The sequence below is a fragment of the Xiphophorus hellerii genome, chromosome 21 (assembly GCF_003331165.1).
Source record: "Xiphophorus hellerii strain 12219 chromosome 21, Xiphophorus_hellerii-4.1, whole genome shotgun sequence".
Taxonomy (NCBI): Eukaryota; Metazoa; Chordata; class Actinopteri; order Cyprinodontiformes; family Poeciliidae; genus Xiphophorus; species Xiphophorus hellerii.
Window position 1 is genome coordinate 12,874,878 of NC_045692.1, and position 12,845 is coordinate 12,887,722.

The following is a 12,845-nucleotide window of genomic DNA, read 5'->3' on the forward strand; positions in this document are numbered from 1 at the left end:
GATTGGTGTTGAATGAGAACACCCACTTTTTGGTGTTTTTTTAATGTTTAAACGTTAGAATGGAATATAATGGTTATGTTCTGTTGCTAGTTATGGGAGTGGAGGCAAATTGTAAAGATAGAATGGTATTCATGAAGGCTTTGCTGTGGTGTGAAGAGCAAAGCCTGTTTGAAAAAAAAAAAAAACTTAAGACCATCGAGCTCAGGTTACCTTGGCTCATGTAAACAGTGGGCTATTAAAAAAAAAATCCTGCTCCGATCTGGGGGAAAAAAAGAACATTATATCTCTCTTTTTTTATTTCCCTGAACAGATGAATACCTTTGACCTTTTTCTGGACCATCTATTCCCATGGAGGGTCAGAGTCAAGTCTAATACAATGCCATAACCATGCAAGTATATGACCCCGCTTGATGTTTGTAGAGAGGCAGGCCCAAGCTGGACTGGACAGCAAAATGTAACTGTCAGCTAAAGGAGAGTAATAGAGGCATTCGCGGCATCATAGGAAACATATGTGGCTCCATATGCTCTCCATGTTCTTGTTTCCAGTCTGCTTCATTGTCTGAGATGCACCACTGATCTGGGGGCCTCTAAAGTGCCTTGCGTTGGTGTGTGTGAAAGAGAGTGAGAGATGTGTGTTGTCGTGTGGGGTGTGGGCGTGGGTGTGTGGGTGTGTGTGTGTGTGTGCATTTACACCACTCTGATCTGGGGCCCCTGAGTGCCCTGCGCAAGATATATGCAAGCAAACAGGCATGAGTTATGTGTCTTTGTTTGCAAAAGTAAAGCCATCGACACAAATAGTTGTGGTTAGCGTAATTATGCATAACAAGCTATGAGATTATCGCTTTTTAATAATTTTGGTCAAAATACCACACTTTTTGGAAAGCTCCACACAAATTTAATACAAAAAATTTATAAATTATATAATTTAATGCATTTTGCTACTGCCGTCCAAATAACATAATACTGATTATTACACTAATAATTTTAACTACCTTTTTATCTGTTAATTGTTTTCATTTTTCATATTTCCAAAAGGCATTGGTTGGTTACTGGTATCAAGACAGAGTATTGCTTTAAATAGTCCTAGTTTCAAAAATATCTTAAACATTATATTGTTTCTAATGAAATGCACTTTCCCTTGCTAAGAAAAAAGACAAAACTGGCATTTTAGAATTATTTTTGGTTGCAAAAAACACATAAACCAAAGGAGCACCACCTTTTGCTCTTACTAAGAAACTGTAATTTATAGCAAAAGGTGACAAACTACGAATTGGAAGAACTCAACTTTTGTTCTATCATAATCAAACTGACAAATATTATGAAAACATCATTATACCTTGTAGTCTATTTATTACAATACTTTATGGCAGTAGAAATAGTTTTTGTTCCTATAGTTTTAAATAAAAACAAGGGAATTATGTTGAACTGTTTTGGGTTTTTTTATATTTTTTTGTAACATCATACTTTTAAACTGTAGTGATTTTACATTGTTATCACACTCCTCAAACCTTTCCTGTTAGCATTAGATTGCAGTAGCTCTCTTTCAGTCAGCTGACTGGAAGTGTGTAGCAACAGTTGGGTGAGGGGCACCGATGCGTTGCTCTTTGCCCTTCACTCCAACATGATCTCTGCCCTTTTATTGTAAGGGTTTTGAACTACAGGAACATTACGACAGAAAATCTTAGCAGTCTTAAACCTTTTAAATTTTTGGTATGCCTTGATAGTGTGAGTGTGCATACTCATTCTGTGTGTTGTTTTGGGGGATTCAGAGCTAGGCTGTTTCATAGTTTCTTTCTGTGTAATAGCCACAAGCTGGGGCAGGCCTGTAGGAAGGGGCCCCATTGGTCATTAGGACTTGTCATTATGCCTGGAGGAGGAGTGCTGATAAATTCAGATAGTGTCAATTGCAGATGAAAGATTTGCTGAAGATGCTAGGGGTGTCACGGTCGACTAGCCTCTGCTCAACAAGTCCCATCTTCTTTCAGTCAGCAGGAACGTAGAAAGACTCTCCCACACTCCGGTTCCCCTCAGCCCCTTGTACCCCCAGCCCCTCACCCTGCTGCCTACCTTCGCTTCTTTAGCCCCACTACACAGTTCCCCCCCACCCACCCTTCCTGCTTACCTTGGCTAAGCTGCTTTGCATGTTGATTGGGGGAGGGCTAATCCAGTTTGCAGCTGTCGTAGACCAATGATGAATCACCTTTCCGTCATTTGGCCATGCTCCCCTTACTCAGGGAGGAGGGAGGACCTGGAGGAGGAAACAACAGTGGAGTAGGACTGCGGCTCAGAGACAGACAATGTGAGCCTCTGTTCCCTCGCCAGCCCTCTCTTCCCATTTTGCTCCAGAATAACAATAATGTTTTCTCTGATAAGCCTTTTTGTGTCATGGATGGCTCTGGACTGTGACATCAAGCTGCAGTAACAAGGACTGACATTGTTTCCTGCCTGGGGCAGGTGGAGGCAGAATAAAGAAAAGGGAGTGTGGTTTGAGAGGACTCAGAGCTGTCTAGGTCCAGGTAAGAGCAAAGTTGTGTCAGTTCCAGTAGTGCCAAAGAAATGTAGCTCTTTGTGTGGCATCAGGGATTGCTTTAAAAATGGGCATTTCTCTGCTAAATTTGTTTCCTAACTCCAGTAGACTTTTAAGCTGGCAGTATGTGACTGCAAATGTTGACCCACATAGGAGAGTGCAGACTTTGCAGGAAAAGTTTTTACAAGGAAAAGATTTAGTGTCCCTTTATTTTCCTCAAGCTTGTAGGGTGTGATAATTTTAACATGAGTAAACTAGTATATCCGAGGAGAAAAATATATTCTTGTGCCCATAAGTAATTTATTTTTTCTTGTTGATTTTCTGTTTTGTATTTTTCTTTAATTATGTCATGTTTTTACCCACCTTTTTTGAGTACACTCTGGTCCTTGGTAAACTGTTCAAAGCAATGAAGCAGAAAATTATTTAAACCCGTGGCAAATTATTGTCTTTCAACCAAGAAATTATTTTTTTTTTTTGTGATAGGAAATGAGACAGGCATCTCAAAAAATTATTAAAGAAGTACACATTTTTATAAACAACTTTTTTTAGAATATTGGAGAGTTGGAGATAAATGATTAGTTATACCGTTATCAAAAAGTTTTGGAAAAATACGTTATGGCACTACAGCATTCAAACCGTTCTTATAATTGTTGAGCAGCAGTATATATGTTTCCACTGGTGTTCTGATAATTTCTCTGTGGTGATGAGCTCCTTGCCATCACCTTAATATATCTCCGTTCATAGATTTTTGATGAGACTACTTTTGGTCAGAATAAACATGTAGCAACCATGTAACTATTGCATTTATATTATATAAATATAATTTGTGCATGTGTGTGGGGGTGTAGCGGTGTGTTGGTGGATGTACATACATATACATTTGTGTGGGTGTAGGCGTGTGTGTGTCAAAATGTAGTGTCTGATAGTTATAGTTTCATCTAGTTAAAATCAGGTTTTTGCCCCCGGTATTATTGTAACAAGCCCTTTATAGAAGCTTATTTGTTTATCAGCAGCAGACATACAGAAACTTTGAAAATTAATTGAAGCAAAAAAAAATAAATCCAAAACCGTTGCGATAAGAACAGTAGTTTTATTTTCTTGTCTTTTCTTCTTTTTTTTTTTCAAATCTCTTGTGCCTCCTATCTACACTGTTGTCTGTGGACGATCAAATCCTTTGAGTGCTCAGATGAGAAGATAGAATAATGTTTTCTGTGGCGTGGTCTTTTGTATAAACACAGAAACAATTAAGGAGCTTGCCAGAGCAAACACACGCCTCATGAACTTCTCATCCGCCCATCACTGAGGTATTGGCTCTTATAATGAGGCAGAATGCTGTGCTCCTAACACATTAAGCATTGCCTCAAACCAGCAAAACATCTGTTTGCACTCATCATCACCCCCAAAACGATATACACTTAAGATCATTTTAGCTGCATGAAACAGATTAATTAGACTGTAAACATTTCGTAAAACAACTTGTAAAATTATGACGAAACCATTGCAAACACACACACACACAGTTACACATATTTTTTCATCTATATAGCTGTCCCTAGTTTACATTAACTTTGTGCTTTAAAAAAAAGAAAAAAATTGCATGTCAGAATCTTGTGTTTTCACTGAAACTACAATGATTTGTGTAATTTGATTTGCTGTGTGTGTGTATGTGTGTCCTTTCAGGTCTATGGAAATGCAGGATCTAGCCAGTCCTCACAGCCGAGTAAGTGGAAGCAGCGAATCTCCTAATGGTCCCAGCCTCGACAACTCACATATCAGCAACAATTCCATGACACCCAATGGCACAGAAGGTGCGTTTGCTGTGTTTTAATCAGAAATTTTAGAATATTATTATAGAAATTAGCTATTTGAATGTAAAGATATACGTATAAGAATGGAAGCAGCAAAATCTTTTTGAGACCAGGAAGTGTTCATGTAGCTTAAACGTGGTTGTTACTGTGAAGCTTTTAATTCTATTTTCTGCTGGTAAATCTGTATGTTGCACAGTAGTTGTTTTCAGTGACTATTAGCTGTTTATTCAAGCTTCCATGTAATTATTCAAAGCCCGCAGCATGGAAATGATTGCGTTTTGAATGTGGTCTCCTCTGTACATACTTATTTGCTCAGGTGATTCGCCTGTGCTTTAAATCTGAGCCTTTGTTTAGTGAAGCAGTCACAACCCAACAAATTATTTAAATGATCCCTTGCCGTGTAATCTCCATGTTTTATATTAGCCCGGGGCTCAGAGTTTATGTTTCTCGCCTTGCAGACTGTCATGTGTCCCTTTTGCCATTCTGTCTTTCCCATAGGAGATAACATCACAATGCTTACCACTGCAGACTGGTTGTTAGGTTCTAACTTACAGTCTACAGCAGGTTTGTCTACTTTTAGTGACACAATGAAAGGACAATACTTGGTGTTTTTCCCAAACTCAAATAGAAGTACTCGTTTTTCCCCAATTATCCCTCTTGGTAAAGTAATTTGTGTTCATCAAAATCTCCCTCAAATGCAAACTTCATTAGTTGCCAAAAGTACAAAACTGCCTCAACTATTGTGCCTTTCATTAAGAAACTCTTTGGATTTTCTGGTATTTTGTTTCAAGCATGGTTTGACACCATCTGGCCTTGAGTTCATTGTTACAAAGTGGTCAGATTGTGAACTTCTTGTTGGGATCCTCCATGCTGCCTCTTGAACATAGTGGTCATTGTTTGCTATGTGACCCCCAGTGTGTGCTAGTTTATGCATGCACTATGTGACCATATTTTTACCGTTGTGTTGTTCAAAGGTGTTACCCCTCATCAACATGTGTGCAAGTACTGCAGAAACATGTATAACATGACAGCAAATGGCTTCTTCAACCATGAGGGATTCTACTAAGCATGACTCCTTCGCCCACATTGTCAATTTGCTTTGCCACAAAAAAGAAAAAAGAAATCCCTTAGCCCGCCTGAAGTGAAATGGATTGATTTCAAAGATTCCTGAGCTGTCAGAGAGCTGTGAAATTGTCTTTGCAAATCTATTGCTGGGCTATATAATGGAGTCAAGGTCAAACCGTGTTAGCTACACTCTTAAAACGATTTTATATACTATATATTTTCTTGACACGTCAATTGAAGTTGCATGTCGTACACACGTTCTTTTTCTCTGTAGCTTTCAAATGCATCTCTTAGTCAAATATAACAGGTCGACTGTGTTCTTTCAGAACTGCAAAAATACAGTTTTATAGTTATTTCAAAACTTAGTATAAATAACTTGCAGTGATCGATCGGAATCAGCTCATTTTTACTCGAGTTGCTAAAACACTAAAAAATGAGAATTATACCTTCCATATTTACTGAAAAACAAATTTAAGTGCATCAACCAACGGTATATCCTTTTTTTGTTTGATAAAAAACTAAAAAACAAAAAAGGAGCTAAAGGGATAGGCTTGGATACTTAATGCAAATACTCTTGTAATTTCCTAATTTTCTATTATACTCTAAACTACCACCTTATTTTTTATCCGTTACATGTTGCCCTCCTCACAATTAAATAATACTCTGAAGAGATAAAAAATCTGAATCGGTAGATGAGACAAAAGAAACAAAAGTGGTTTTAGTCAGGAAAAGCCTTATCTGTGCATCTCTAATTATACATATGAGAAATTATGACAAACTAATATTAAAGGAATTTAAATTTGGCAATTTTGAAATGCAGAAGCAAACTGTTGCTCTTTTTGTCCCTCTCAGATCTTTTCTGTTTTTTGTTGGGTTTTTTAGTTTTTTTATTTTAGTTTTTTTAGCGCTGAAGATAATGTCCATTTTTCATCCTAACTTGATTTGGTGACAATGTGACTCTTTATTTACAGTTAAAACAGAGCCAATGAGCAGCAGCGAAATCGCCTCTTCAGTCACAGACTCTGCTTTAGACAGCTTCTCAGGATCAGGTGAGGGGAAAACATTGTCTCATGTGAACGTTTTTGAGTATGCGTGAACTAACACACACAAACACACGCAAACTGATTATGTGATGAGCCTAGAGATGGGTGGCTGATAAGTCAGGCCTTAGTAAGTGTTCCAGCAGTCAGTCTAATCTAATGTGTGTGCTTGTATTTCTGTGCGTTTAGGCACAAAATACGTTTTCCTGACTTGGTCAGCAAATTTATATGCTGCGCTTGCTTACATGTGTGGGTGTAGTTGTTCACTCTGTTGGTTCCCATGTCAGTGAGGGCTGAATTATGACCTGCTGGGCCCAAAGTCTGTCTGTCCAGTGGAGTGACATGGCGTCCCAGTGGCCCTCACTCTCCATGGGCTGTTACCCTATCATCAGAGCCAGTGTTTTCACACCTTCCTTTCAGTAAAGAAACATCATACAGACACACACACATAAACACATTGCTACCTAAGGCCGAAGCCGTCTTTCTTCCACCCTCTGTGATATCACTTTGCTGCAGAATGAGGCATTTTGTGTTAAAATTCATTAATAGAAGTGTGTGGTATTAACTTACTGCAAATTTTCCTGTATTTTCTCAACCATTTAACTAAGTACTTGATACTTAACGCTAGAACAGCATAAATCACTGCATGACTTTTGTCTCTGACAATATTAATGAAATTTAGTAATCTTATACCCCGTATCCTCCGTGGGGAAACCCAAAGCTCTGTTCAGAGGAGAAAGTGTTGTCCAGTGGCAGGTGCTGCCGATGTGGGAAAAGTGTTCAGTATTAATAACGTGTGTGAGGGGTTACAGAGGCATACAGTTTCATACAGTAAGCACTCCCCCGCAGCAAAATCCCTCATTTTACATGTCATGCCCAATTAGACAGATATTTCAAAACTTTGCCATGTCACTGCACCGGCAAAAACTGCAGCATCCTGGAATCTTGATGAAGTTTTATAAATCAAAAATATTCTAATTTACCATTCTTTTTATGTATATAATCATGCAGATTTTTTATTAATACTTAGGCTGATTTGTTGGTTTTTTTTATTAATATTATAATTATCTGTAAGCTAGTAGCTGATATTTTGCGGGCTGAAATTCTTGTAATTTTAATAAATCATACTTTATTATTTTTACTTTTTTCTTATTTGTCCACAAGGAACATAGAGTTTTGGCAAAATCATTCAGTTAGTATTTAGAGAGCAACAGAAATATATATTTTTTAAACAGTGTAAAAGTTTTAGAAGCAATATATAATAGTTAAAAAGCAAATTTGTGTTAATAATTTAACATGAAAAACATGTGTCTTTTTTTAAAATATGGATAAAACTGCAGTGAAAAAAGAGCACTGTGGAACTAGGTTAAAATTGTGCATTACCAATCAACCATCTGCATTCAAGGTTGTCATTTCCATTTTTCCTGAAAGTTTATAAATAGAGATGCACTGAGATTTGTTGTTTTATGTGAAAGATTTGCTCGTCAATTACTAGCCGATTCCAATTTCTCTTCAAGAGTTTCAAGAAGATGAGGAACAACATAAAAAATTTCTTTCTAGCCTTTGTGTCATGGGTAATTATTAATTATTTTAATTAAGAGCAGAGGCAAAGTCAATTATTTAAAAAGACCTCAGCATGCTAAATGAGAAATGAGTACTTTTACTGTGGCTAGCAATGTTAAATCCAGTCTCCGTGTGAATTACTCAGAAAATGTAGACCCTTAGCTCAACTCAAGGATTTCCAAAAGACTTCCAACATTTCCAAATTCAGCATATTCCAATACAGACATCTTAAAAGTTTAAAATAATACAACTGAGCTACATTGCTGTAGTTTGTTTAACCATTATGTTTTTCACTGCAAGTCTTGTTCTCTCACACTATCAAAACCTGAAGGACCTGCAGGCATGTCTTTATGTGTCATTAGTAATGATGTTTCCTTTTCCATAATGTTTTTCATCTCTCTGCTTCTTCTTACCTAATTTTTAAACCCCGAGTTGTCAGCGTGTGGAGTGATGCTTTGAAATGTTGCGTGCATTGATTGGAACAAGATTATTTATTTATTTTTTTCATTTTCCAACCAGTTGATTAACGGTTGGAAAATGAAGCTAAAAATGGGTAAATCTTAGTCATCATCCAATCTCTTTGTGCATCTTTATGTGTAAGTGTTTTAAATTGCGGGCTGAGATTTAGACAGTTGTGTGGGTGTCATTGTGATTGAAGTGCCCCAGAAATACACACAGTTCTTACTTACCTAATTATTTGACTCCATTATTGCTCCCCTCTTCTTAACATTAAATAAGTTTACAACAATAAACAGAGGAGAGCGTTGTTATTACCCTTTTCTTGAAGTCCAGCAGTTCTTTTTGGCAGAAGATAATATTTACCTTATTTCTTAATGTTTAAATATGTGCTTGCCTCTTTTCTTTTTCAACTCTCCTCAGCTATTGGAACCAGTGGCTTCAGCCCAAGACAAACTCACCAGTTCTCTCCACAGATTTACCCGTCCAAGTAAGGTTTCTTTTATTTTTCCTTTTAAAAAAATAAGCAGCATCCAGCTTCATTTGGCTCTTTAATCAGATCCGTCTGTTAGATTGAGGCTTTCTGACTGGCTTTGATTGCCTAAACGTCTTCAGTTTGTGCCTTCTGAAATCTGTTGTAATTGTTATCCTGTAAAAATTTCCTCTCCCATTTATTGTTGTTTCTCTGTATGTGAGCTTTGGGACGCCATCAGTCTTATGAGTTGGCCAACTGTTTAGTTAAAGGACAACAAGTACAAGAAGTTGTCTGTTAGTAAAGTTGGAACTATAGCGTTAGGGATCTTCCTGTCATCTTTTTCCACTTTCATGTTTTGTTTCTGCCCTTTAATAGCAGGACATACCCACATATTCTGCCTACTCCTTCGTCTCAAAACATGGCTGCGTATGGGCAGACGCAGTACACCACAGGAATGCAGCAGGCCGCAGCATATGCTAGCTACCCTCAGCCAGGCCAGCCCTATGGCATCCCTGCTTATGGTGAGATTTACACACATCAGAAAACTTCTGCTACGTAGCATCAAACGATGAATTCTTTAAATAAGAGATTGTCATTTTTTTCTTTGCTGAAGGTCAGGAATAACACCTTGCTCCTAACAAACTCATGTTCCCACAATTTCTCCAGCAGAACAAGAGCAGTAGAGATGCTGAGTTGTTGTTTAGTGCCTGCATATTCGCAGTCAGTGCAAGATTTGCTTGTGAAGCTGTTCAGATAGATCAGAAAGATTAGTGACATAAATCTGAAAACAGAAACCGGTTTCCTCTGGCAATGTAAGAGAAAGCAAAGAATAAATGTCTTTATTTGTCTAAAGTCTTTGGAGCGTTTTGACCCCAGAAAATTCTGCAATATGTGGAGGAATTTACACTGTTTATTTGAGTGGAGCCCTGCAACCTACTGTTGCACAGAAACAACACTCTGTCTCATTCAGCCAAGGCAGTGGTCAGTGTAAGTCACAAACACAAGCCACATGTTTTATTACTTGTGCATTATTTCACTTATGACCTAAATGATAATATTATATTTTATTACTAAATAAAACAAGGATAGTCTAAATATGTCTTTGTTTTTACAGCCAAGTAGCTCCTTATGTGTGCAAGATAGTATTTCTAAACAGCAGAGCATAGTGAAAATCAGTTATCAGCTAATCTCTGTTCAGCCATTGTGATTAGTGTGTTATGCTAACAGACAGAGTCAGAGTCCCTTTGCTGTGTCCAATGTAATTTAAACCTGTGTTGACTGTTGTCTGTGCATCAAACCGATCTGGTGTCACTAACTGATTTAGGTCCATTGTGGGCAGGCATAAAGACCGAGGGGGGTCTGAGCCAGTCCCAGTCCCCGGGACAGACGGGCTTCCTGAGCTACGGCTCTGGCTTCACCACACCACAGACGGGACAGGCCCCTTACAGTTACCAGATGCAGGGTGAGGACATCTTTTGTCACTTCTGTCTATATCTAGCTCTGTGTCTTCAGAGGAGAAAGCTTTGTTGTCAGGAGGTTAAAGTAAACATGTATAAAATGGTTAACATGATGACATCTGTGCAAAAACTGTTTTCTCCAAATATCGGAAGACATGGTGGCTTTAATTTCTTGTTGAATTTGTTTTTTCTCTAATTGGTCTATCTCTTTGGGCATCTGTAGTTTTTCAGTCCCTTGTATAAATATTCATCCCCCCGGTTGGCCAACTAAATTAGGTTTTCTGTATTGTTTTGAAAAGGATAAAAGAAACAGACCTCTGTTTCTGATTTCGTAGCACACACAGCCAGACTGAGTCAAGACACAGGCTTTGTCCTCACGCGGGACGATGGTTGCATCCCAGGAGTGCGGTGTGCAGCCGCAAAGACTGCCTCCCTGTTCTCTCCTCTTAAAAAAATCAACACAGATGGAAAAATGTCAGGCACTTAGGAGACATCAGCCATAGTGCTCTTCATCCTTTGTTTTTTTTCTCCCTGTGATCATATTTGTATTTGTTTAAGCGTTGAGACCAAGGAGATTTATAGCCTTGAAACCAATAACGATGAGTTGTGGCACTCTGTCCACCCCTTCTCTTTCCTCTTGCAGTCATGCATTCTGTTTAAATGTAGATCAGTTCTTATGGGGATAGTTCAAGACTTCTGAAGCAGGATTCTGTTAAAAGGGTCGAAAAGAGTTTGTATTGAAGTTTTCACTTCATCTCATAAAGTTTGTTCTGAAGGCTGAGAACTGAACATCTACCATCTCAGAACATCAGTATAGCAATATATGCAAATATTTTTGTACCACTTGCACTGGATGGCATCCAGTTAGAAATTGACAATAGGAGATTTAAAATCTAAATGTAAACACCTACATAGTGATAGTCTTTATCTTTTTATTTTTATTTGAAGGCAACTTTTGTCGTTTCTGTTTGGGTAACTTACCAAGCATCCCCATGTAGACCAATGTCAGCTTATGCTGAAAAGAGGGACTGACAAAAAGTTTTGAGTTTTTAACAATCCATGTGTTTCTTCCGAAATTCTCATTTTTTAATTGTCACAATTTTTTTGTGCAACTGCACTGTCCATTCACCATTTCACTTTCCATCTGTTTTCTAAATGACAAAAACCAACCAAAAAGCTTACACCAGATATAATATTAGCTAAATGTAACAATTTTAACAGACTCTGCTTATCCTAATGAGGTAAACCGTCTCTCTTTCACTGTGCGGGAACAGTTAGCAAGCAGCTAGCTCCGTGTTTATTTTCTCTCCTGTGATATCTCTAAGTGTCACATTTGAAATATCTCTACATGTTGCTGAAAAGCCTCCAGAGCATTTCACAATACGTAACGCCAGCTCAGCAGCAGATGTCTTATGGAAAAACCTTGTTTCCACACCTCTTAAGCAAATACAGTTGGCCACAGTAAGAGTTTTGCAGTGTGCATCCAAGTAGCTAAAATTGGACTCAAGAGTGAGAACAAATACAGGGAAATACAAAAGTTGCCATATTGTTCTTGGCAATTTGACTTAAAATGACTTAAGTATGTGCTCATTCATCTGTTAAGTACTATGCTTCTCCTGTTTTTGTTTCCCTCACTCTCTCCAGCTATCTCTTACTGTTGCATGTTCTGTTAGTTTTAAGTGCACCAGTAATTGACAGGCATGTTAGATGACAGATTGGCCACTCTTCTGGCCCTTGGTTCTCTAACTGTGGCTCTGGCCTACTGCCACACCATCATCATTACTCTTTGTGGCCTATTGATCTGCCTGGGCGATGCGCCTCAGGCTTGGGTGTCCCAAACCAAAGACTTTTTCCACATCTGATACTCCCCTTTCTATCAATGTCTCTGCAACCAGCCAGCTGTCAACACACAAAATGATCAAATTAATGTTTCTAGCTCTTGCCTTTAGAAGTTTGTGCAATTCCAAAACCAACATTATATAAGGGACAAAGTCACTTTTGGAATCTTTTTTTTTTTCATATTGGGAATTTTAATGTCAATAAAAGGTAATAACCTAAGATTAGTTTAAAACGGCTACAGAAAGTAAGACCACGCAGATGCTAATTAGGTGAATAATTGGATTCCAGCATTCTTTCCCAAAGTCTGAGCAAACTGAAGAAGCTGAAGCCTCAGTTACCTTTTCTAAAAGTAAAACCCCATCTGGTCCTGATAGTCTATTCCCAAGTGGAGCATACAAACTTCTGCTACAAATATTGTGCACTGATGATAGACATAGCCTGTGGCAAAGGGACTGATCAAGCAAAGCAAATGGACTTCCAATTGTGGAGCCAGAAGGCAGGAGGGAAGAAGGATAGGAGGGAGGGATGGTGTCTGGTCTTGAGTGAGTGAACTAACTACAGCAGGACAGGGGGAGGGAGAGAAAACATGCCCCCCGGGAAACCGCAGCAGTCCCG

The 12,845-nt window shown here is 38.3% G+C and overlaps 1 protein-coding gene across 20 annotated transcripts in view; it reads left to right on the forward strand.

Moving 5' to 3' along the window:
• The window catches only part of eya1 (EYA transcriptional coactivator and phosphatase 1), a 78,264-nt gene that overhangs the window by 34,330 nt on the left and 31,089 nt on the right, over positions 1-12,845 (forward strand). For 4 of the 20 annotated variants that reach the window (XM_032551723.1, XM_032551725.1, XM_032551720.1 and 1 more), the window contains 6 exons: positions 4,208-4,335; positions 4,834-4,899; positions 6,372-6,449; positions 8,883-8,949; positions 9,310-9,455; positions 10,259-10,396. In XM_032551723.1, coding sequence (XP_032407614.1) covers positions 4,212-4,335; positions 4,834-4,899; positions 6,372-6,449; positions 8,883-8,949; positions 9,310-9,455; positions 10,259-10,396 — 619 coding nt within the window. In that variant the 5' untranslated portion in view covers positions 4,208-4,211. Of the gene's footprint in view, positions 1-2,121; positions 2,300-2,454; positions 2,517-3,765; positions 3,832-4,207; positions 4,336-4,833; positions 4,900-6,371; positions 6,450-8,882; positions 8,950-9,309; positions 9,456-10,258; positions 10,397-12,845 lie in introns of those variants that run through there. The other 16 variants (XM_032551729.1, XM_032551728.1, XM_032551738.1 and 13 more) reach the window with 11 other exon arrangements.